At 43.2% G+C, this 27,552-nt stretch overlaps 1 protein-coding gene across 5 annotated transcripts in view; it reads right to left on the bottom strand.

Moving 5' to 3' along the window:
* The window catches only part of USH1C (USH1 protein network component harmonin), a 66,688-nt gene extending 40,046 nt beyond the window's left edge, over positions 1 to 26,642 (bottom strand). For 4 of the 5 annotated variants that reach the window (XM_075187555.1, XM_075187556.1, XM_075187552.1 and 1 more), the window contains exons 1-8: positions 26,560 to 26,642; positions 24,665 to 24,841; positions 16,463 to 16,530; positions 10,862 to 11,005; positions 10,204 to 10,342; positions 7,521 to 7,629; positions 7,418 to 7,442; positions 7,088 to 7,145 (exon numbers count right to left, since the gene is read on the bottom strand). In XM_075187555.1, the coding sequence (XP_075043656.1) occupies positions 7,088 to 7,145; positions 7,418 to 7,442; positions 7,521 to 7,629; positions 10,204 to 10,342; positions 10,862 to 11,005; positions 16,463 to 16,530; positions 24,665 to 24,742 (621 nt within the window). In that variant the 5' untranslated portion in view covers positions 24,743 to 24,841; positions 26,560 to 26,642. The other variant, XM_075187553.1, reaches the window with a different exon arrangement.
* Positions 26,643 to 27,552: the final 910 nt, after the last annotated feature.

Raw genomic sequence — 27,552 nt, 5'->3', positions numbered from 1 at the left:
TCACAGTACCGCACATCCTATCACAGTACCACACATCCTATCACAGTACCACACATCCTATCACAGTACCACACATCCTATCACAGTACCGCACATCCTATCACAGTACCGCACATCCTATCACAGTACCACACATCCTATCACAGTACCGCACATCCTATCACAGTACCACACATCCTATCACAGTACCACACATCCTATCACAGTACCGCACATCCTATCACAGCACCACACATCCTATCACAGTACCACACATCCTATCACAGTACCGCACATCCTATCACAGTACCGCACATCCTATCACAGTACCGCACATCCTATCACAGTACCACACATCCTATCACAGTACCGCACATCCTATCACAGTACCGCACATCCTATCACAGTACCACACATCCTATCACAGTACCACACATCCTATCACAGCACCAGCTTGGTGTCACTGAGCTCTTCAGAATGACCCATTTTGTATCACAAATGGAGACTGCATGGCTGGTGCTGGATGTTATACACCTCTGGCAACAGGTCTGATAGAAACACCTCAATTCAATAATTAACAGGTGTGACCAAATACTTTTGTCATATTATATATATATATTTATTACACACACATTCATCATCATCATTTATTTATATAGCGCCAAATTCCGTAGCGCTTTACAATCACAGTTAATCTCCCCATAATGACCCTTTCTGTTACATTATTACCCATGATTATTCTGTGTGTGAAACAAAACCGTCAGTGAGCTGTGTAATAAAACTCCATATTCCAGATGAGACGTCTGCACTTGTCCCTCAGCGGGAAGGACCTCCCTGGGGGCCACGTACAGTGAAGAAGTTATGTATTTGGGGTCCCCGCACCTGGCACAATGCCACAGGAACAAGCGACTCGCACAAATACTGAGGAAGAAACACTGATACAACCCGATATTAATAACAGTCTCTGAATAAGTGGCGCCTGCACCAGACAAAGGGCGGAATTAAAGAACGTGAGCTCTGGGGGGATTTAGGTTCTGGAGTTTCACAGCAGCATGTAAGGAATTATCCGCACACGGAACATTCTATGCAATAGAAGCCTCATGCTGGAGAATATCAGATCCTCCTGTCACATTCCAGATAAATCCCGTCTGATAGAGAACCTGAGACTGTAATAAACAGCGGCCGCTGCGCTGATCCAATTATTATTACAGCAGGGGAGATACCTGTATAGAATTCATCTAAAGCTGGATTAAGGAGACTTACAGGTCTGTTCTGTGTACGTTCCGGGATGTAAAGCACCAGTGACCCCGATCTCTCTCACACAAGTGTCTGATACAGATAATAGGAGTCACTGGAAGAACCCCAAGGATTGTCCCTTCTACAGGATCAGATAAACCCTTCTCATCTGGAGCCCCAAGTGTCAGTTTGCCATCGTTCTGGGACCCCTGCAGCAAATCACAATGATATGTGACAATCAGGGACTCCACAGGTTGTAGAAGGACGTGTCCTTATTTACATACACCTCCTGGCAACATCTAAAGTCTAATATTCGGGTGTATTACATTACATGTTCACTTATATGCAGATCAGCAGGTTTGTAATTGTTGTAGTTTAAAGGAGAACCTCGGTCACAAGGGAGAATCCCCCCATAAGAGCACCTCTCCTTCAAATAAGATTCAAATGTTTATCAATGGGGAGTGAGCAATGAAAGTGTAGAAACACTTCCACAAGCTCAATATGGCCAAATCTGAACTCTGTCTTTACCCCTCTCCATCACCACTGGCTCTACCATTGTCTCTTGTCTGGGGGTCACCCTTGACTCCACCCTCTCCTTTACCCATCACATACAATCCCTTGCCCAATCCTGCCGCTTCCATCTCCGCAATATAGCCCGGATCAGACCCTTCCTCTCCACTGATGCCGCAAAAACTCTCATCCACTCTCTCATCATCTCCCGCCTGGATTACTGCAACCTCCTCCATACTGGCCTCCGCAACACCTGTCTCGCTCCTCTTCTAGTTGCCAGTGTACCTGGGCTGGTACTCCTGACCTCTCACTATAGATCATGGTTGCTGTGGATGGATCCCTCCCCTGGCCTATCACACTGACCAGGGCTGCATGGGCAGCAGGCAAAGAGGTGGTACTAGGAGCTGGGTCCAAATCTCAGACAGCCGGAGAACGGATCAGATTTAGGGTCTAATCTGTAGGTCACAGGATTACAGCATATTGAAGAAGTTGTCAAGCAGGTCTTGAAGCAGAGTGATGTTTATTGCTCTAATGTCCTGACAAGGACAGTTTCACTAATTAGAGGTATCAGTGGTCAGGTCAGATGGAACATCAGAAGAATACATTACATGCTCACACAGCTCACCTTTTATACAGTTCTGACATAACTCCTAGCAGAGGTAAACCAGCCCCTTGGGCCTAGCTGGCTCCAACCCGTCTAGAATATTCCATCAGATCTCAGGATGTAATCTAGTTTTGCATCTAACTGAATTTAACTTCCACATCACCCTGATTTCTTCAGATGTTCTGTCTCCATTGTTTAGAGTTCCTGTCTGTCTAACAGGACCTGCATTCAGGTAACAGCCCCCTGCTGTGCATTCAAGTGTTAGTCACTCACATTAAATAGACTTAATGAGCCTTAATGAACACATCCTCTAGACTACACAACAGAATTAGAAATGCTCATCAGAAATCAAACATATACCTTAGACATGAATGCATTCCCTCTAGCAAGGCTAAACAGGAAAACACATTTTCTACCCTGGTCTCAGAAATAACGATTTCCTATCTCAAAATATACACAATATCAAAAATAAGTGCATGTGCCATTATATAAATAAGCGCCCTGCGCTATTTTCTTTAAATAAATTTATACCAAAAGTTATTTATCAGAGATCCAGTCACAAGAACCCACACTTGTGGGCACAGGTTCAGCCTCCTACTCTCTCCCCTCCATCCCCACTCTCTGCGGCTGGTCGTCACTTTCACCTCTTTGCCTGTGCACCTGCTCTCTGCTTGGTTTGAAGTTTTTATGCTTCAGAGCATTATTTATACTTTCTGTACTTATTGCACCTAGTCTTTGTTCTGCTTGTACGCCTTGCATTGTTACCCTGTACTGCTGTCCCATGCTCTATGTACGGCGCTGTGGACCCTTTGTGGTGCCTCATAAATAAACAATAATAATAATAATAATAATAATAATAATAATAATAATAATAATAATAATAGAAAATGGTGCCACCTTCTTCAGCTCTGGTGATGACTATGGGGTAAGGGAAAGAGGTCCCAGGGCACAGAAGGACCTGCACATGACGTCCAGGGATGAGGCTTCCTCTACTATAAAATACTCATCATCTTATAATATTCAGCTCCTTCCCTGTGGATCCAACACCTAAACAGCAGCCAGAGGCTGGAGCCTCAACAGTGCTCATTGTACATCCTCGGTCTTACTTTTAATTGTATGCTCTTGTGATCAGGGCACTTTCATGCCTTAGTCGATGTTATTAGATAGTTAAAATGGATTTCCACCCACTTTTTACAATCAAATCTGTACTGGCACATTGCAGTCCTTATATTATTCTGTTGCTATATGGCTGAAACACGTCACTTCTGAGTGCTGCTAAGCTCCTCCGCTTGTCTAACAGCTCTGATTGACAGCAGCTTAGTGTTCACCAAGGGCTGTTATGATCAAGGTATCATATATGAGGAAGAACAGGGATGTCACAAAGGTGGTGTCAATGCTGTGTGTAATTGAGTTTTTTATGAGCTGTTCAAACGCTATTAAAATTGCTAAACATTTAAAAAGCGAAGAGCTTCTGTTCACATGTTGTAAATATGACGACTTTCAACACTTACAGCGATGTGCGTAACCGCACCGGCTGAATTAACTCCTACCGAGCAGTCTATTATGTGTGTTGACATTTGTTGTGTTACAAGTATCAGAGGGGAAGATCTATGAAAGCCCAGACTAGGGGCTGTACAAATTCACTGGGTAAAGGTCAGGTGGAATTTTACCTCCAGAAAACCAGGATAAAAGGGACAGGACCCTGATCTGACCCCTGTATGTAGGAAATGTATATCTATATTTATCTATCTACACACATACATACATACATATATATATATATACACACACACACTCAGTGGTGGAGGTGTGCTGGTATACTACAGTGGTATACCATACCACTTCTCCCACTGCTGTCGGTACCCAGGAAGATTGTATCCTACTGATATTGGAATAGGCAAAGAATAAAGTCAGTAGTATATTAGTATATGTAGAATAAGGTCAGTAGTACATGTAGAATAAGGTCAGTAGTATATGTAGAATAAGGTCAGGAAGATATATAGAATAAGGTCAGTAGTATGAGTAGAATAAGGTCAGTAGTATATGTAGAATAAGGTCAGTAGTACATGTAGAATAAGGTCAGTAGTATATGTAGAATAAGGTCAGTAGTACATGTAGAATAAGGTCAGTAGTACATATAGAATAAGGTCAGTAGTACATGTAGAATAAGGTCAGTAGTACATGTAGAATAAGGTCAGTAGTATATGTAGAATAAGGTCAGTAGTACATGTAGAATAAGGTCAGTAGTACATGTAGAATAAGGTCAGTAGTATATGTAGAATAAGGTCAGGAAGATATATAGAATAAGGTCAGTAGTATGAGTAGAATAAGGTCAGTAGTATATGTAGAATAAGGTCAGTAGTACATGTAGAATAATGACAGAAGTACATGTAGAATAAGGTCAGTAGTACATGTAGAATAAGGTCAGTAGTATATGTAGAATAAGGTCAGTAGTACATGTAGAATAAGGTCAGTAGTACATGTAGAATAAGGTCAGTAGTACATGTAGAATAAGGTCAGTAGTATGAGTAGAATAAGGTCAGTAGTATATGTAGAATAAGGTCAGTAGTACATGTAGAATAAGGTCAGTAGTACATGTAGAATAAGGTCAGTAGTATGTGTAGAATAAGGTCAGTAGTATGAGTAGAATAAGGTCAGGAAGATATATAGAATAAGGTCAGTAGTATGAGTAGAATAAGGTCAGTAGTATGAGTAGAATAAGGTCAGTAGTAAGAGTAGAATAAGGTCAGTAGTATGAGTAGAATAAGGTCAGTAGTATATATAGAATAAGGTCAGTAGTATATATAGAATAAGGTCAGTAGTATATGTAGAATAAGGTCAGCAGTACATATAGAATAAGGTCAGTAGTATGTGTAGAATAAGGTCAGTAGTATGTGTAGAATAAGGTCAGTAGTACATGTAGAATAAGGTCAGTAGTATGTGTAGAATAAGGTCAGTAGTACATGTAGAATAAGGTCAGGAAGATATATAGAATAAGGTCAGTAGTACATGTAGAATAAGGTCAGGAAGATATATAGAATAAGGTCAGTAGTACATGTAGAATAAGGTCAGTAGTACATGTAGAATAAGGTCAGTAGTACATGTAGAATAAGGTCAGTAGTACATGTAGAATAAGGTCAGTAGTACATGTAGAATAAGGTCAGTAGTACATGTAGACTAAGGTCAGTAGTACATGTAGAATAAGGTCAGTAGTACATGTAGAATAAGGTCAGTAGTACATGTAGAACAAGGTCAGTAGTACATGCAGAACAAGGTCAGTAGTACGTGTAGAACAAGGTCAGTAGTATATGTAGAATAAGGTCAGTAGTACATGTAGAACAAGGTCAGTAGTACATGCAGAACAAGGTCAGTAGTACGTGTAGAACAAGGTCAGTAGTATATGTAGAATAAGGTCAGTAGTACATGCAGAACAAGGTCAGTAGTACATGCAGAACAAGGTCAGTAGTACATGTAGAATAAGGTCAGGAAGTACATGTAGAACAAGGTCAGTAGTACATGTAGAATAAGGTCAGTAGTACATGTAGAATAAGGTCAGTAGTACATGTAGAATAAGGTCAGTAGTACATGTAGAACAAGGTCAGTAGTACATGTAGAATAAGGTCAGTAGTACATGTAGAACAAGGTCAGTAGTACATGTAGAATAAGGTCAGTAGTATGAGTAGAATAAGGTCAGTAGTATATGTAGAACAAGGTCAGTAGTACATGTAGAATAAGGTCAGTAGTACGTGTAGAATAAGGTCAGTAGTACATGTAGAATAAGGTCAGTAGTACATGTAGAACAAGGTCAGTAGTACATGTAGAATAAGGTCAGTAGTACATGTAGAACAAGGTCAGTAGTACATGTAGAATAAGGTCAGTAGTACATGTAGAATAAGGTCAGTAGTACATGTAGAATAAGGTCAGTAGTACATGTAGAACAAGGTCAGTAGTACATGTAGAACAAGGTCAGGAAGTACATGTAGAACAAGGTCAGTAGTATATGTAGAATAAGGTCAGTAGTACATGTAGAATAAGGTCAGTAGTACATGTAGAACAAGGTCAGTAGTACATGTAGAATAAGGTCAGTAGTACATGTAGAATAAGGTCAGTAGTACATGTAGAATAAGGTCAGTAGTACATGCAGAACAAGGTCAGTAGTACATGTAGAATAAGGTCAGTAGTACATGTAGAACAAGGTCAGTAGTACATGTAGAACAAGGTCAGTAGTACATGTAGAACAAGGTCAGTAGTACATGTAGAATAAGGTCAGTAGTACATGTAGAATAAGGTCAGTAGTACATGTAGAACAAGGTCAGTAGTACATGTAGAATAAGGTCAGTAGTACATGTAGAACAAGGTCAGTAGTACATGTAGAATAAGGTCAGTAGTACATGTAGAATAAGGTCAGTAGTACATGTAGAATAAGGTCAGTAGTACATGTAGAACAAGGTCAGTAGTACATGTAGAACAAGGTCAGGAAGTACATGTAGAACAAGGTCAGTAGTATATGTAGAATAAGGTCAGTAGTACATGTAGAATAAGGTCAGTAGTACATGTAGAACAAGGTCAGTAGTACATGTAGAATAAGGTCAGTAGTACATGTAGAATAAGGTCAGTAGTACATGCAGAACAAGGTCAGTAGTACATGTAGAATAAGGTCAGGAAGTACATGTAGAACAAGGTCAGTAGTACATGTAGAATAAGGTCAGGAAGTACGATCAGTGTGATACACAGCACATGAGTAGCTCACACATCTACCTCCGTCTCGGAGATGTACTGGTCCGCATACTGCCACTTTAGTGGCTCCTCAGCCGAACTAGAAACAGAGGAAATAGTGTCTATGTAATTATAGATCACAACCTCTTTCATTCATTCACACAGCTTAGTGTATAATAATGTGTAACGTACAAGATATATTATACAACACAAGGGGGGTAACACCGTGTAAAGTACTTACTGTGTATGTATAATTAGGGTTAGGGGTACAGGGGAGAATACAGTACATTGAGGGGATAAATCAGTAGTGTATATGATATATAGGACCATATGTTGCTCTTTATAAGCAGGTACATAACAGCCACAAGTCACCTTTTGACAGGAAACATCCCGACATCTGCAGAGACAAGAGACAGGCGTCAGCCTCACACAAACAGCGGCAGCAAGAACGCACTGTCTACGACAGACAACTTACGTCTCACTTTAATGGACACAATCTTCTTTGTGCGAATGAGATTGATCACTTCCTCGTGAGTGCACGAACTGATTGAGTATCCGTTAATCCGAACCACCTCGTCTCCAATCTTAAACAGAGAAGGTTAATAATGATTAACTGGAATCATGATCATGAGATAACTGGAAGGAATGCACCGAATATCACACATATCTTCTGGAAACTAATCACATATACATACTAATATATATATATATATATATATATATATATATATATATATATATATATATATATATATATACACACACATACACTCCAGTCCTTCAGTTCCGTATCATCACATTACACTTCCATAATAGAATCCCATTCTATAGCCTGGTCTAAACTGTCTCCGCTCATATATATCAGACATTGCCGCTCTTTGTCTCCATTAGAACCAGAGTGTAGTACACGAACATTGCTCACCAGTGGATTACACTCAGCCTGTTCCCAACATGGACTATAAAGTAATTTGTACCAATTAGATCTTCTCCTTCAGTTTTTTAAGTATCTGCTCTCTATACATTATCTATAAGTCACTCACTACTCTGCAAACCTCAACCGTCCTCCTACATCATCTGCTCCCAACACCTCCCCACAGTCTCTTCCAGCTCCAAGACAGCGGCACTGAGGTCTATATCACACTATGTATATATACCTATACTGCCCTTATGCAGGCACACTGTGCACATATGTAACATACATGACAATCCTATGTAGTTTTGTATACTGGACCCTTTGTGAAAACATTCTGGAGATACTGCATATATAAAGGATCGCGACGTGCTTTGTGCGAGAGACAATGACGGATACATACAATGAGGTCTGCTAACACTTCTCTCTCTGCAGAACAAGCACCAGGTGGAATACACAGAAAACTGACACTGAACTGTCTGAAAGACACAAAGAGCCGAAATAGTTTCATAAAACGAGGAGTAATCTAGATTTCTCCGCAGAGCCATTATGTGATCTGATAATATCTCACTTTTATTTGCAACATTGGGATAGACGGGGAGGGGGCTGCAATGTCTTTATTCAGGGTGGGTACAAGATTACGCTCCTGTGATTAGCAGAAGAGGAGTTCGTAGACTCTCTAGACACAAAGACTGAGAGCCCCCGACACATTAATTAGCAGGAGAATCGGAATTAATGCTGACGTTACCATAAGAGATTATTATATTCCATTTCTCTGTGTTTCCAGGTATAAAGGTACCGCTCAGGGTGGAATTTCAGCGTGAGAACTATCCATAACAATTATCTCTGTCAGTTAACACAGTGGGAGTGACTAGATGTAAAGACGTATGCGAGTAAATTCTGTATCAGGCGACTGGTGAGTAACAATAACGTTAATCTACATCGAGGGGACGCGGTTCTGGGAGCTCCCCGACACACAGGATCCCAAATATCGCTACTACAAAAGACAACCACTCTGTGGGCCATGGTGATGTGACGTCCTACGCACTACATGGAACATCGGGGGAATGAGATACAGGAACTGGGAAAACATATAAAGAACTGAAATAATACTGCGCAAAACCAACGGCATCTTAGCTGACAAATGTTTGACTTATTATAGAATCGTAGTCTGCACACTGGTAAAGGTTATGTTGTAGTCACAGATATTGGGAGAGAAAGGATAGAAAAGAAGAATATATAAGGGGGTGGGCTGGGGGGGCTAAATTGTGAGCTCTTGGATCAAGGGTCTATAGGCATCCATCCCTTCATCTGTCAATTGTCTGCTTGACACAAGGCAATTCGGTGTGTAAACTGGTCCCTGCAATCTTCAATATGAAAACCCTCTGTCACTTTTAGAATCAGGTCAATTTATAATCAGAGTCGTATGTATCTACCGATTCCTTATAAGACGATGGACTGGTGCACGTGGAACCCTAAGCTACAGTGATTACCTCTTCCAGGGACTCAGGACCCCAGAAACCTGAGACTGAACATTTAGAATGGACACAACTGGGATAAACTGAATTACACCCCTGCAGTTAGGATTCAATGAGGATTACGGGTTGAAGAAATAATGACATGGTAAATTTATCCGATCTTCAGTTCTGGAAATTACATTTTGCTGTAAAGAAGGGATGAGCTTCCTGTGAATTCTCTGCTAATTCCCCCCTACAGATACTATATCGGTACAGCTTTGTAGTTATAACATTCACCATTGTCCAACTAACCTCTAACATCAGAGGAAGATACACACACTTCATAGGCTTTTACAGCTCGGGGTTAATGCCCCTAGGACCCATGACTTACAGAATTAGGCAAAGATGAACCCCTCTGTAATGAACAGTCACTGGTCTCGTAAGCCGGTCACAGACGGTGATGTTGGTGCGTGTGAACCCAACAAGCCTGATGCCAGAGAATGATCTATTTAATATAGATGAGATCTATTTTTGGAGGTTCCTGTAAACTCAGTGGGCGTTATATTCTGGGGGCCCCCAGGACACCAAATCACCTGATCTACCCACTACGGCCTCCTTCATGTGGCTATTGAGCGATCATGAACAAAGTATGGCAAGATCCAGCTGCGTAAATCCATGTGAGCATGAACAGTCCTCACGTCTATATAGGAGCATCAATACCAGGAACAACACAACCTCCACAGAGAGCACCATGTCCCCTGCCTATATCAGATCACGGGGAATAACCTCACCTGGAGTCCGGCGTTGTCCGCTTGTCCTTCTTTCATAATGTGGGAGATATAGAGACCACAACTAAACTCCAGACCACCTCTGACACTGAGTCCGAGACCATCAGGGTGGGAGCGATCTAACTTCACCTCCCTCAGCTTCCTGGAGATGACATACATTACATATATGTCACCCAAACATACATGAGGAAACACACACACACACACACACACACACACACACACACACACACATATATATGTCACCCAAACATACATGAGAAAACACTACATATATGTCACCCAAACATACATGAGGAAACACTACATATATGTCACCCATACATACATAGGAGGGAACACTACATATACTGTATGTCACCTGAACAGGTACATACACAGGAGAGGACACTACACACATCACCTATACATACATATATACATGAGCACGTGCCATATATACACTACTCAGAGACAGACCCTTTCTGCAGCAGACACAGACATTTCTAGGCTCATTTGAGCTCACATTCATCGTTGCTCCCATCATGCTTCGTTCTCCGGTACAGACGTTTCATGTCACAGAATATTAATAACATGTGATCATATTAATCCTCTCAGATAGTACAAAGGTCTTATAACACCCAGATCTCCCACATCGCAACATTCCCAGGCACATCATTACCTTGAACGTTTCGGTGTCAGCTGATCATATTCCACCTGATGTTTCAGAGGGATGAGGGGACGAATAGCATCAAAAAGGGGCAATCGCAATGGGTCATTGATGACAAGTTTCAGATCCCCCACAAAGACAGGGAGGTCCATGGACCTTCAGAAGAACAAAACAATAACTATTCATTTTCCAGAATGACAAAAATCTCAACAACTCTACAATAACATGGACACTGTTCTCTCAAACTGTAGAATAACATTATGGAAGGACAACAATCTTTCCAGGTCCACAATAAAATTATGGAAGGACACCAATCTCTCTAGCTCTAGAACAACATTATGGAAGGACTCCAATCTCTTCAGTTCCAGAACAGCATTATGGAAGGAGAACAATCTTTCCAGCTCTAAAATAACATGACACTGACCTCTTTGGCTGTCAGCTCTAGAATAACTATATGGAAGGACACCAATCTCTCTAGCTCTAGAACAACATTATGGAAGGACACCAATCTCTCCAGCTCTAGAACAACATTATGGAAGGTCATCGGAAGACACTAGAAGAAATGAGCATAATACACCTCCCTGTATACAGGAAGCAGAGAAGATAAAAAGAAGATGTTTGTACTTACTGTAAAATCTATTTCTCAATCTAAACAAAGTTGGGGGACACTGCGGACCATGAGGTATAGAGGGCGTTGTGGAGTCAAGGCACTACAAACTTGTCTATCCTGCTCCCTCCCCTCTAAGCCCCCCCCTCCCCACTGGCCAAAAATACTCAGTTTATTGAACTAACCAAACTGCAAGAGAGGGGACAACTTAACCAACAGAACACACAACGAACTGTCAGAGCAACAAAACGGTGGGAGCGCAGTGTCCCCCAACTGTGTTTAGAGAAAAAGATTTTACAGTAAGAGCTCTAGCACTAAGAGTTGAGGGACACTGGAGACCATGAGGACGTTCCAAAGCTGCCCCTATGGGTGCGAATGCTCAGACCGAGCAGAATGTAAAACTTTACAGCCAAAACTTGCGTCTTTAGAAGCAAAGACATGAAACCAAGATTTTTTGTGAACGAGTGGATGGAAAACCAAGTAGCTGCCCAGCACAACTGCTCAACCGAAGCCCCGTGCCGCGCCGCGCAAGAACTAACTGACCTAGCTTAATGTGCAGTAAAACCCACTGGAAACATCTAGATTTTGTCTGTTTCCTGGCTGGCCAGCCACACTTCCGAACACTATATAACACCAGGGGGTAAATGTTTCAAGCTGAGAGTTTTGCAGTGGGTTTGAAAAACCAATCAGACTCTAGTTATTTATTTAGTACATTCTACCAAATGATAGCTAGAATCTGATTGGTTGCTATAGGCAACATCTCCACTTTTCAAACTCGCCGGAAAACTCTCAGCTCGATACATTTACCCCCAGGAGGTTGTCATTCTTCCTTACCGACCAAGCCACATAAATCCACAAATGCACTGCAGAACTGAGATGTGTGTCAGCGAGAGTAAGAACTTCACCTGAAGATGAAGAGTCCAAATTTTGTCTGAAAGCAAAAACACCTTCTGGGACCCGGTGTCGGATATAGACCTAGAGACGCCATCCGCTGGGAAGGATCATGTTGAATTTGTCTACATTGAGAATCCAGCCATAGTCCTGTAAGAATTGCCTCGTCAATTGCAGATGAGTTCAGCCGAGCTGCCGAATCCGCTTTTAGCAAGAGATCGTCCAGGAAGGAGATGATCACAACTCCCCATAACCTAAACTGAGCAGCCATGACAGCCATCACCTTCGTGAACACCCTGGGAGCTGTTGCCAGCCCAAAGGGGAGAGCTCGGAATTGGTAGTGTTTCCGCTCCACCGCGAACCTCAACAGACTGCGATGACCCTGCCATATCGGCACGTGCAGATACGCATCCTTGATGTCCAAGGATGCCAGGAATTCGCCCCTTTCCATGGAGTTTATAACAGAACATATGGACGGACTTCATACGAAACGTTGGAACCCTAAAATGGGTGTTCAGATCTTTCATATTTAGAATGGCTTCTGAACCAGAAAAAGGTGTGAGCAGTAACGCAGTCCCCACCACCCGGAACCACCACCCCTGAATACCCCAAAGACCAGACAGCTTTTCTCAGGGCCTCCCTTCTTACAGGGTCCTGAGAAAGAGGAGTGCTGAGGAAATGCCTGGGAGGTCCCTCCAGATCCAGAATGTAACCCCTGGAAGCTACTCACCTTACCCATGAATTGGTAGTGGAATTTACCCTCCTGCCGTGAAACCCCAAGAAGCGGGGCCCCACCACCGTTCCCACCGTCTGACAGGGTTGCGAGTCAGGCTTTTCAATCTGCATGGATGTCGGGTGGTGGCCTCTCCAGGCGTGTCTGGCTCATTGCCCGAGGTGCTGAGGAGTGGCCTCTGCCAGAAGCACCTCTGGAATTCCCAACATATCAAAAGGATCGAAAATGTTTACCATTAGCTTTTTCAGTGTCCACTGGGAGAAAGGAACTCTTTCCTCCCGTGGCATGGGCAATAAATTTGTCCAGAGCTTGGCCAAACAGCACTGAGCCATTAAAGGACAGGGCCTCCAAAGCTCATTTGGATTCAGCATCTGCACACAAAGGCTTAAGCCAAAGAGTACGTCTGCTGCTATGGCCAAAGAGGAAGTACGAGACAATCCCTGCACGTCAACGAAGACCACATCTCCCAGGAACTCAGCAGCCTCTTTAATATGATCTACCCTGGGAACCAGGTCAGCTCTCGTAGTACCAGCCTGGATACCATCACTCAGAGCGGTGACAACCCAGGCTGCCACCATAACAGGGCGCAGGGATACACCTGAAGCCAGATAAATAGACTTCTGAGTGCCTTCGCATTTCCGGTCAGAGCTATCTTTTAAGCTAGCAGAATTAGGAAAAAGGAATGATGGTTGATTTTACCAAATAAGTCATAGGGGCGTCAACACTAGGGTCCATCTCCCAAGATCCCATTTCCGCATTTGGAAAAAGATAATAAAACAGATAACTTTCAGGCATCTGAAACTTTAGTGTCTGGTATTAGTCTGGCCTCACCCCAGATTTCCAAAAGTTGAGGAGATGGGGAAAAACCCCCCAAACACAGTCCTTTTCTTTGTTCTTTTGAACATAGAAGTCTGTGCTAGTGTTATCCAGTGGTCATAAGCAGAAATACGAAGCACCTGTCTCAAGATTAGGTCTTCAATCCCTGTCTTATAGACAGATCTTCCATCTACCCAGAAATGTCCTCCTGTTCCTGGGGGTTCGTATCATGACAGGGGGGGGTGGCACTAAAGCGCCAAAAGGACCTCCCCCGGTCAGCGTCCGCGGCGTTCACAGTGTAAATGCTGCTAAGTCTAATGTAACAGTAAGCTAAAAAAATAAGAAATAAGTTAAAAAAAATATAGCTAAACTAAAAAGTGCCCTACTGCGTTGGACACTACCACAAAAACTGAGTATTAGAAAGGAGGGGGCAGGTTAGACAAGTTTATAGTCCCTGGACTCCACAGCGCCCTCTATGCCTCATGGTCCGCAGTGTCCCCCAACTGTTAACGCTAGAGAAACATCAGTGCTACTATCTGATATAACCTCTAATATCTGGAATAAGACATTTACCTCTCCAGGACAGAGTGTCGGCTGTAGACATGTTATTTCTGTGATGATAGACATTAAATGTATTAGTCCCCGTTTGTCACACAATTACTGTGTTGTGAGGTTCAGTCCAGGAATGATTTCAAGGGCCATTACTACTGGCAATTGGGGATTTTGTTTTTTTTTCCAATTTTGTGTCAGAATTCAGGGAACAACATTCAAATCATTCATATCTGATGCCAACGCTGGACACAGCTGGACCGTCTGCCCGCTCTCTGCACCCACCAGAAGTTACAATGGATGAATCTCCACCCAGCCGACCTTCTAAGTCAAGGACGGGACTCAACTGGAGCCAGAGAAATTCTCTAAAAGTCATCTTCTCCATTTATTCATTTCTAATGTAATAATCCCCGGGTAACAGTTCCCTGATCCCCTTCTCACATGACAGGAGTGCATACAGTGGGCGTTCTTACATACAAGCATAAATCTGAAGCATTCATATCTTAGTGTGGCCACTGTCTGATCAGATTTACTTAGAGTACCAGACAACGCTCTGAGCCCTTACATGCTACAATCTGTGACCAATCAGGTCTAAACCAATCTAATTGGCTGACAAGGTGCACATTGTATGGGCAGCCTCTTGCTGGTTGTGTCCCACACGTGGCCTGATGCCCACGCTTGTCCTGAGCGAGACGGCTAATGTCCAATCACCTGCATGAGAGGTTGTATGACTCCCGGTGTTACTGTAGAGGGAATACAGCTGTGCACAGGCCGATAGCGCTCATCTTCCAATCAGATCATCAGATATCAGGCGTGTTCACATACACTGCGATGTCGCGCTAATAGCTAAATACTGTCCACATTCCAGCAGTGTGTAACACCCTGTGGGGAGTTTGTCTTCAAATACAGTAACTATTAATACCTGTCACACTATGTTGGACACCTGTGTAATCTGTAACACAATTACACAATAGTAAGACAAACAGCGATGCAGGAAATACATATAGGGGTTGTTCTTTAAAACAACGTAGGGCGCGCTCAGTTACTGTTTCTTTGGTAATTTTAACACAGATTTCTGCTCGCGGCTCAAGGTGCTGCAAACAAAAATCAGCGATGAACTTACAGTAGTAACGGTAATTGTGCACGCCCCGCGAGAACAACGCTGTGAAATAAATCTGCCCTATAGTGTGATGGAAGATGTCAGATACACGTCTAACAAATTCTGAATAAAACTATTATTTCCTGCATCACTGAGAAATGTCTAATAACAAAAGTTACTGACAGTGTATCATGAATGTACAAATTCTGAGGCTTCGAACCACGACAATGACCTGAGATTAGAGTCATATAAAATATGTGTTTCTGCAGGGTATAAATCTACTTCTACAAAGCCACAATGACTGCAGTCACCGTCGCTCTGTTAATAATTGAGAACCCCGATTCACAGCCTCACTCGCTGCTTTATACAAAGAGAACAATTAGACAGCCTGAAACTGATGAGATCTGACAGAAGAGGAACAAAGAGCGGCTGGAAACTTGGAAACATTCAGCTGCCAATCATCCCATGTCCCCAGGAGAGGAGGGGGTGTTGGGGGCGAGGAGAGGAGGGGGTGTTGGGGGCGAGGAGACCCTCCCGTTACAGATATCAGCAGGACAGCTTTTCAGAATATCCCATTAAATAGAATCTCCCAGATGTGCCTAGATAAGGAATTCTGTAAATCTTGTCCTGAAGCATATGCTCATATAAGGTTTAATTGCGTCCCTTAACGCAGATCTCCTCTAACAGCATATAACATAGTTACTCAGAGTATAATCAGTATATAGGAATACTGTTTACACATCGCCACAATATATAGGGTATAGTCAATATATAGTACATAGTACACACAATACAGATACATATACAAATCTCCTAAACTAATATAAGTCATATGTAAAGGAATTGTAGACACCCCCCACCGCCCAATTATCAGAAATCACCAACACAAAGCCTTGGGTAATAACAATTTATACTTACTGATAGTACATCCGCAGGACATCGTACAGATAATCCTTCTCCGCCTCATTGTCAATGCATTTCTCCACCTGCAACACAAATATAGTCAGCATCAGTAATTCCAGAGGGATAATTTCCTACCACAGAATCACGCGCCACGCCGCTGGCTACCTGCCGGGATCACGCACCACGCTGCTCCCTACCTGCCGGGATCACGTACCACGCCGCTCCCTACCTACCACAGAATCACGCGCCACGCCGCTGCCTACCTGCCGGGATCACACACCACGCTGCTCCCTACCTGCTGGGATCACACACACCACGCTGCTCCCTACCTGCTGGGATCACACACACCACGCTGCTCCCTACCTGCCGGGGAATGTACTGCTGGAAAAACACCTTCAGAAATCTCTTGGGCCATTCGTTAATATGACACATGTCCCCAGAGATGTGCAGGATCTCCTGTGGAACAGATGCTGGGCTGTTGTGGCTGCTCTCGGAGCCTTTCAAGGCAAGCGTTCATAAACCGGGATTGAGTTACCGCACGCTGTTAGAGTACGGAGGGGGTGTCACTCACCCTAACAAGCATGGAGGGGGGGGGGGGGGATACTAATCGGGGGCTTCTATTTAGCAGACGACATTACGCAATGCAACACAATAAAGAAGAATTAACAAATCATCAAGATAAACAAAGTTCAGCACATTATGTAAAGTATATTATTATCTCTATATCCGTGGGGGAGCTGTTATCAGAAATGTTTCTGATGGAGGAGTTACACAATGTACAGCATATAATTATTCAGGATGAGGGTTCCTAAGACACATTATAGTTGTTCTCTGGGCACTAATACAGTCTGGAAATATGACAACATAACGTTTACGTATCACATGGTATAAACGCTTCACCACTACAGTGAGTCCTAACCTTTAATGTGGGTTTGCAATATTGATGCTATACAGAAGGATGCACTTAATTATCGGAACCTCGGGTTATTTCGTTGGGATTTATTTATTTTGGGCGTTTTTTTTATGTTGTATATTTGCTTATTACCTGTAAATCTGTACAATAAATATACTTGATTTAAAAATACAAAAACCCCATGATATATTATTACGGATTTAACAAAACCACGGCCGTTTTGTACTCATGATCATGAATTTACATACTAGAACTAGCACCAGATAAGAATTCTGCTTGATGAAGGATTAGAAGAGGTTAAAGTCCGCCCCAGCATCACGGATACTGGTAATCCCGGAGAGGTGCAGTTGTGCTATAACCACATTCCAGAAACGGACCTTTACCTCCAGCTAATAAACTAATTAGTGATCCTGTGCAACACTGCAGCAGTGTAATGATGAGGTCTATATACAGCGCCTATAATGGAGATAGTATTATACAGGAAGAGAAATATCCTTCATCATTCTGATTATTTCCACAGTGCTGCACAACTCGGAGATACAACACACATACATACTGAATGCTCCTGTTCATATGAGCTGACACTCTAGAAGAGAACTACTGAAGCATAATAATTACATATAGCCCATCCACCTTTCATACATCAAACCTGCTTTACAAATTAACCTCATCTCTGCTGTACACATAGATTTAGAATAGGCTGCGATTTTTCATCCCAAACGTAGGCGTAAACTTAAGGCCGCAAAATCGTCGTCCTATGTGTGCACTTTAAGATGTGTGCAATATAAAATACAGTGTGAACATGTGGCCACATCAAGATATAGCATGGGGCAATAATAACTCTCCCAAAGCTCTCGTTTACCTTTTTATTAGACTCCTAAATCCACGAGAATGAATGAAGAGGTTAACGGTCCATCAGATACATACTGACCCCTCGAGGTCACCTAGGTTCATTCTCGGTGCAGCTCCACGAAGATCAAGTTCTCGACGTTCTCTTACAGTCTATTATTTTATATCCCTATGGGTACATTATGGATCTCCTAACCGATCATAGCCCGACGCTGGATACCACAGGGGGTCCCTACACTCTGGAGCATCTAGCAGTGATGCAGGTTAGTTATTTTGGAACCGAGGATCTTTTATTAATTAATAGTTTCTTAATCCCTAAGGATGTGTGTTAATACCATCAGCAGCTATCTTTATACTAAGGACTAGGAACCCATAATAAATCCACCTCCTAAGAAGCGTGGATGATGCCACATGTAACAGTCCTCATCTCTAGTGGGCGTACTACACTTACGTGTGCAAACCCCTAATGTACTTAACAATGAGCATCACTATAGAGCGGCTGACAATGGCCCATTATAATAGTGCTCATCCAGTATCACACACCAAGATGTATTTTGCACCATATTCTCAAACAATTCAACATGGTCACAGGAGCCTCACATCACTACTCTGTGCTGCTGGGGACCCTGCTCCTTCCACTATATAACTCTCAGTATGAGGCTTCCTGCTGCCTCCATTCCCCTCCTCACATCATGTCACTGCCCCTGTCACATGCAGCCCTGTCCTCACTAACACATCACTCATCTCCTGATATACTCTGTGCTGCTGGGGACCCTGCTCTTTCCACTATATAACTCTCAGTCTGTGACTTCCTGCTGCCTCCATTCCCCTCCTCACATCATGTCACTGCCCCTGTCACATGCAGCCCTGTCCTCACTAACACATCACTCATATCCTGATATACTCTGTGCTGCTGGGGACCCTGCTCCTTCCACTATATAACTCTCAGTCTGTGTCTTCCTGCTGCCTCCATTCCCCTCCTCACATCATGTCACTGCCCCTGTCACATGCAACCCTGTCCTCACTAACACATCCCTCGTCTCCTGATATACTCTGTGCTGCTGGGGACCCTGCTCCTTCCACTATATAACTCTCAGTCTGTGACTTCCTGCTGCCTCCATTCCCCTCCTCACATCATGTCACTGCCCCTGTCACATGCAACCCTGTCCTCACTAACACATCACTCATCTCCTGATATACTCTGTGCTGCTGGGGACCCTGCTCCTTCCACTATATAACTATCAGTCTGTGGCTTCCTGCTGCCTCCATTCCCCTCCTCACATCATGTCACTGCCCCTGTCACATACAACCCTGTCCTCACTAACACATCACTCATCTCCTGATATACTCTGTGCTGCTGGGGGACCCTGCTCCTTCTACTATATAACTCTCAGTCTGTGACTTCCTGCTGTCTCCATTCCCCTCCTCACATCATGTCACTGCCCCTGTCACATGCAGCCCTGTCCTCACTAACACATCCCTCGTCTCCTGATATACTCTGTGCTGCTGGGGGACCCTGCTCCTTCCACTATATAACGCTCAGTCTGTGACTTCCTGCTGTCTCCATTCCCCTCCTCACATCATGTCACTGCCCCTGTCACATGCAGCCCTGTCCTCACTAACACATCCCTCGTCTCCTGATATACTCTGTGCTGCTGTGTGCACCCCAGTTACCGGATTGGCTAGTGAATTGGAGGCATCTTGGATAAGCAGGAGTCTGAATTGAATAATGTGCTCTGAGCCTGGAGAAATGCACCATAACAAACTGAAAATATCCTATTCCTACATCAGAAAGTGATAAATGTGTAATATTATCTCTCACAATAGGTGCTGGTATTTATATACTAAGAACATTGTATAATATAGAAACGCTCTGCTCTTGTCCATTTATTATGTCTTAAACAGAGAAGTTATAAGTCTGCTGCAGTATACAGATGTGTTAGAAACATATGGTAGCATGCACTGAGTAACTCCTGAGGGTAAATGTATCAACCTGAGAGTTTCCAGCGGGTTTGAAAGGTGGAGATGTTGCCCATAGCAACCAGATTATAGTTATTGTTTATTTAGTACAGTCTACAAAATGATAGCTACAATCTGATTGGTTGCTATAGGCAATATCTCCACTTTCTCTCAGCTTGATACATTTACCCCCTGATATGGTTTCTGATTAACCTGAACTATTCTGACGTTTAAAAAAATGGTAGAGGACTTATTTCCTCCAGATAGCGTCACATTGGTAAGATCACCCCATTATACAGACAATGTCGCCCAATGGGCAAATGCTGATTAAGTTCAGATATATACAGTATATGGACTTTCATTTTACCTGAAAAGTGTATCGTCCCTCTCCCCTAATAAATGTTTAGGAAACTTTTAATGACAAAATTACTAGTAGAATTTATTTCATGCTCATTCTGGTGAGTGCAGATGCGAAGCTAATAATGATTATAGGATATGAGATTCTTATAGTGTACCGTGCGTTACCCGTACACAGATATTAATCTTCCTGAGGAAGCCTTGACTGTGTTCCAGATGTTTCACAAACATCATATAGACAACGCACTGATATTACCACAAACCAGGCGCAATGTCCAAGTCCTCCATACAAAGACATTAGACCGTACTGACTGCCCAGACATGAACGATTTCTATCTAAGTAATGGACAGGCTGCGTTCCCTGCGTACATGTCACATGTATGTATCCTGGGATAATAAGCGTTTTCCACCAATTAATTACTTGAGTTCAGGGTAATGCAGTGAAAATGTTGGAAATACCAACAAATGATGGAATACACAACGTTGGCTCGTTCATGACATATTGCGCAGCTGCCCAGAAACCCCCCCCTCCTGCCAGGACTGTTGTCAGGCTGGCCCCTGTCCTGGGCATCAGCCACGGATCTACAGATCCGTTCCAATCAGTTCCGCAACTTGCACTACAGTTAGATGCAGCAGATCACCCTTAATAATACAAAAATACAGTGTTCATCAGGACGTACATCCCAACTATCCCTGTAGTCGTAACAAAGTCCTGACTGAGCAGGACAGTCACATAAAATTGGGACTGCCTCACTAAAATCGGGACAGTTGGCTACCATTGCCCATGTGTTTGAAGGATATGGGAAGAGATGGAGAGCAGTCTAGCACACCTCTGTCATACACTGGAAGTGTGGAATAAACCCCCCCCCCCCCCCCCCTGCAAATCCTGCGTTACAGACGCACCTCTGACCCTCATTGTAAATCTGTGGTTTCTGGACAGGAACTGAGCACTAACTGGTTAACCAGTCACAATAATAGTAAATGTTCTGTTCTCTTATTGCCAAACAGGATCAATAGACAGAAAATTAAGCCACCTGCGTTGGGGGCGACTAGTCCCCCTTCGGAGGCTGATCTCACCCCCAGCACAGGGTCAAAGGGCAGATGTGTGCGCCTTGGATTATTCAGGTGAAGTTATGAAACCCATAAATATGAAATGTGGCGACACAGACGGGAAGCAATTAAACAGCAAAATATAAAGGTCAGAACCATCATTTACACGGAGCCTGGCAGAAACAATGGCGTCCGTCCAGATAATACGCGTTATAGGACAGGACCATGAATTATGGCTGTGTCATTATCAGAAGATAAAGAGATAAATTGTGTTACGCTCTAGTCCAGGACATATATCATCGTCTGCAGGAAAATGCAATCGCCACACACACACACAAACACACACACACACACACACACGCAAACACAGAGACGCATACACACACACGCATACACACACACATGCATACATACACGCGCATACACACATACACGCATACACACACACAGGCACGCATACACACACACACACGCATACACACACACACACGCATACACACACACACACACACGTGCGCATACACACACACATATACACACACACACACACGCACACACGCGCATACACACACACAGCTTGTTTATTGAATTTGTAGGCAGGTAAATATAAGGTAAAACATGTTTCAATCTTTGAAGTATAAATGTACAGTCAGTAAATATATTTTTTTTGCATTTTTAAATAACAACAACAACAAATGCAGCTAAAACTAACTTATGATGAATACAATGCAGACTGGTGGGGTCTAGGAGACTGACAGAGTGACAAACAGAAGCTAATATGGAAGACACAAGACAAGAAGGGAGGAGGATGGTGTTGAGGTATATAAGGGTAAGATAAGGAGTGCCTGGTGGTGAGGAACAAGAGAGGAAATGTCTATGCGTTGGCAAGAGGTTGGGGATGAGGGGTCATGAGGTTTACAGGAAGAGATCATTCATTGACATATAGACACCAATAAGGGAGAACAATTCTTTAGGTGGGAGATGGAGATTTCCAGATAAAAGGAATCAAGGTCTAACCTGCATTAAATAAAAGGGATTTTTATATATACTTCTTAAGAGTTATCATTGTGGGATTAACATGCAACAAATCTCAGTATTACAGCTACAAATAGTCAAATGTGATCGCATAAAGCGTTTGTTTCTATTTTTGAGATTTAGTCTTGCACATCGGACTAAACAGCCAACTAAGCTGATCCGTGCACCCTAGCTTGAGCTTGGCATGACTGCAGAGGTGACCGCCATCTTGAAAGTACGCCCATACGCGATCCTCCAGCCGTCTCTTAAAGGCACAACTCACAGCCTATTGGTCCTGCTCACTCCATCTCCGGTATTTCAGGCTGTATAAATTAGATCTGGTAACCCTCATGATTGTCACATCTTCATGTTTGTTTAGCTTATGCTACCTTGGCTTCCTCCCGTCTCATTGATTATATTCCTGCTGGTGATTTCGGCTGGCTTCTCTGACCATTCTCCTTGGATTCTGATTTTGCTGCTGTGCTTTGTGACCATGTATCGACCCCCGGCTTCCCTGCACCTTACACTCTCACCCAATACCTGCTCGGAGGGCTATGAGCAGTATGGGTACAGCCCTCTGGGTGAACACCTGTCCCACATTAGGCTCTGTGCCCCCCGGCAGATAGAGCCAAGTAGGGTGAAGTGACTGCATCCTAAACTCTTTATGTATTGTGACAATTTATTTATGTTGTGTATGGCAAATCCTGACCGTATAGCAGCTGAAATGACGATTCTTCATACCAGGGACAGGAGATCCTAGGGTGGTCTCCGCTGATAGACCCATTACTATTGTATCTGTGCGCTCAGAGATACAACAGTAACATCCAGAGGAGTAACAGGGTTATTTAATGTCAGCCGCTCTCTGGCTTCGCTCATTACCAAGGTGCAGTGTGTGCCATGTACAACCCACAGTGCTGCTTATTGGACTTTTTGTTTTGCATGAAAACTAGAAACGACTGTGCATGAAAATCCCAGGAGATGAGAGTGTGAGACCATCCTGTCTGTGCACAATTACTTCAGTCACAGAGACACAATCTGAACCTCTGGACCATGTCTGCAGTTATGCTTTGACTTCCTACTAAATGGTTGGCTGATTATTTTATATACTTAATTCTATGCAATAAGTTCAGAGGTGAATAATGTTCCTCTTCAAAGTTGAAACTCTGTCACTTACGTACTAAAACATTCATTACGGCTCTAATATAAATACTTGTGTTAGTAAGTAGACATCATGGTCTAATTTCAGTTCCTTAAATTTTGCACTAGATGAGGTAATATGTGACCTGACGTCACGTCTTACTGCAGAGCATCTCAGCACAGGTTACGTCAAACTCTCCCCCTCTAAATCTATATCTGTAGAAACATTTACAGATTTTTCAATGCATTTAATATGGTTTCCAGCTTTATCAAAACATGTTTTATATTTCCGGCTCCCTCTAATTCAAGTTACACTTGTCGGAAGTGTCACATCAGCATCTCGTGTGTCACATTTATTACTGTCCGCTCAGCTCCCTGTGTGTCACATTCATTTTTATCCCACCAGCTCAGGGACACACGTGTAATGTCCCTGTGTGTCTCATGTGTACTGCATGTCCCTGTGTGTGTCGTGTATGATCTATGTCCATGTGTGTGTCATGTATGATCTATGTCCATGTGTGTGTCATGTATGATCTATGTCCATGTGTGTGTCATGTATGATCTATGTCCATGTGTGTGTCATGTATGATCTATGTCCATGTGTGTGTCATGTATGATCTATGTCCATGTGTGTGTCATGTATGATCTATGTCCCTGTGTAATCCATATGTCCCTGCGTGTCATGTATGATCCCTGTCCCTGTGTGTGCCATGTACAATCTCTGTCCCTGTGTGTGCCATGTACGATCCATGTCCCTGTGTGTGCCATGTACGATCCATGTCCCTGTGTGCCACGTACAATCCATGTCCCTGTGTGTGCCATGTACGATCCATGTCCCTGTGTGCCATGTACAATGCATGTCCCTGTGTGTGCCATGTACAATGCATGTCCCTGTGTGTGCAGCGGGCAGGGGGTGGCACAGTGGGGAAGGGTCTCACCTTGTGTCTGAACTCTCGGGCTATCTTCCTCTCCATGGTGCTGCAGGTGACTGATACCAGGATCCTCGTCCCGATCATGTAACAGCTGCTGCTCTCATGGAAGCAACTTTCTCATTGGTCAGAGAGGAAGAGCCATCTGATACCTGTCCGCTGATTGGTCACAGCTGCCCCCTTGCCCTAAAAGCAAAGGATACATCCATTAACCCCTGCCCTGCTGAGCAGACAGATCATTACATAATCCATTAACCCCTTCTCTGCTGAGCAGACAGATCATTACATACATCCATTAACCCCTTCCCTGCTGAGCAGACAGATCATTACATAATCCATTAACCCCTTCCCTGCTGAGCACACAGATCATAACATACATCCATTAACCCCTTCCCTGCTGAGCACACAGATCATTACATACATCCATTAACCCCTTCCCTGCTGAGCACACAGATCATAACATACATCCATTAACCCCTTCTCTGCTGAGCACACAGATCATAACATACATCCATTAACCCCTTCTCTGCTGAGCACACAGATCATTACATACATCCATTAACCCCTTCCCTGCTGAGCAGACAGATCATTACATAATCCATTAACCCCTTCCCTGCTGAGCACACAGATCATAACATACATCCATTAACCCCTTCTCTGCTGAGCACACAGATCATTAAATACATCCATTAACCCCTTCCCTGCTGAGCACACAGATCATTACATACATCCATTAACCCCTTCACTGCTGAGCACACAGATCATTACATACATCCATTAACCCCTTCCCTGCTGAGCACACAGATCATAACATAATCCATTAACCCCTTCCCTGCTGAGCACACAGATCATTACATACATCCATTAACCCCTTCCCTGCTGAGCACACAGATCATTACATACATCCATTAACCCCTTCCCTGCTGAGCACACAGATCATAACATAATCCATTAACCCCTTCCCTGCTGAGCACACAGATCATTACATACATCCATTAACCCCTTCTCTGCTGAGCACACAGATCATTACATACATCCATTAACCCCTTCTCTGCTGAGCACACAGATCATTACATAATCCATTAACCCCTTCTCTGCTGAGCAGACAGATTATTACATACATCCATTAACCCCTTCCCTGCTGAGCACACAGATCATTACATACATCCATTAACCCCTTCCCTGCTGAGCACACAGATCATTACATACATGCATTAACCCCTTCCCTGCTGAGCACACAGATCATTACATAATCCATTAACCCCTTCCCTGCTGAGCACACAGATCATAACATACATCCATTAACCCCTTCTCTGCTGAGCACACAGATCATTACATAGATCCATTAACGCCTTCCCTGCTGAGCACACAGATCATTACATACATCCATTAACGCCTTCCCTGCTGAGCACACAGATCATTACATACATCCATTAACCCCTTCCCTGCTGAGCACACAGATCATTACATACATCCATTAACCCCTTCCCTGCTGAGCACACAGATCATTACATACATCCATTAACCCCTTCTCTGCTGAGCACACAGATCATTACATACATCCATTAACCCCTTCCCTGCTGAGCACACAGATCATTAAATACATCCATTAACCCCTTCCCTGCTGAGCACAGATTACATACATCCATTAACCCTTTCCCTGCTGAGCACAGATTACATACATCCATTAACCCCTTCCCTGCTGGGCACACAAGTTACTTACATACATTAATTAACCTATTCTGTGCTGATTACACATCAGTATTATGATCTGTAAATTCTTGTGTCATTTTCTCTCACTATTGAGAGATAACTGGTTATAATATTATGAATAAAAAGTAAAAATGATTTTTGTTTTCTTTCTTAAATCTAAGATTGGGGCAGTTCGGGGACTGTGCTATTACCAGGCCCGCAGCACCAGCCCCGGCCCCAGGAGGGCCCCAGCCGGGAGCTTCTCACACAATCATGAGATGTGGTTCCCGCCAGTCACGGCTTCCTGGGAGTTGTAGTCCTCTCGTATCTCTGCGCATAACGTTATAGCAGGAGCAGCACTACAACTCCCAGAAGCCCATGCGCTGGTCTCTCACACACACATGACATTAATGGACCAATCAGTGGGCCTCCTGCAGCCAGGCTGGTGGTCAGGGATATGGAGGCAGGTAAGTGCTCACTGACTGACCAGTCATATTAATATCAGTGGTGTTATATAAGGTGTTAGAGCTATATGAAGGTTATATGCTGTAGTGACCTGATGTTCCTGTATGTGAGTGATGAACTGGTCCATCCCCATAGATATCACAGTATTTAGGGGGGACAACCAGATTTATTACCAAATAGCAAAACACATTAAAACATGAGGTAAAATAGTGATAAATATCCTGAAAAAAAAACCTATATTTAAAATGCCCCATTAATAATCACACTGTCACCTCAGATAACAGAGCAACAAAACTCAGATATAGGCTAAAATAAGTTTAAACCAATCAATATAGACCAAGGATGAATTCCAAACAGATAATGGCGGGATTGTTTATACCACCTGTCTCCAGAAGGATGAGAGTTGTAGATTGTTGTCCATTGCGCACAGTACACGCTGTTCACGATGTCTGATCGCCCAACGCGTTTCATCTACTAAGAGACCTTCTCAGGGACATGTGTGTCCTCTGGGCCTGATGCTGGGTTAGGAGCAGTGACCTGTGCAGTCCATGGTACAGTGCGACGGGGGCACATTCATTGCTTTTTTTTTTTTTTATTTGCCTGTAGGAAAAGTACTTTATATTAATTTTACACTGAAAGTTAAATTTGATCTAGAACATGCCCTAAACCAACTCTAAATCTGTCCCCACATTGTATATATACACTGTCCCGTCCGATGCAACATCGTTTTGCCAGGGAGC

The sequence above is a fragment of the Mixophyes fleayi genome, chromosome 10, assembly GCF_038048845.1.
Source record: "Mixophyes fleayi isolate aMixFle1 chromosome 10, aMixFle1.hap1, whole genome shotgun sequence".
Classification (NCBI taxonomy): domain Eukaryota; kingdom Metazoa; phylum Chordata; class Amphibia; order Anura; family Limnodynastidae; genus Mixophyes; species Mixophyes fleayi.
This window is presented reverse-complemented; position numbering and strand designations above follow the sequence as displayed.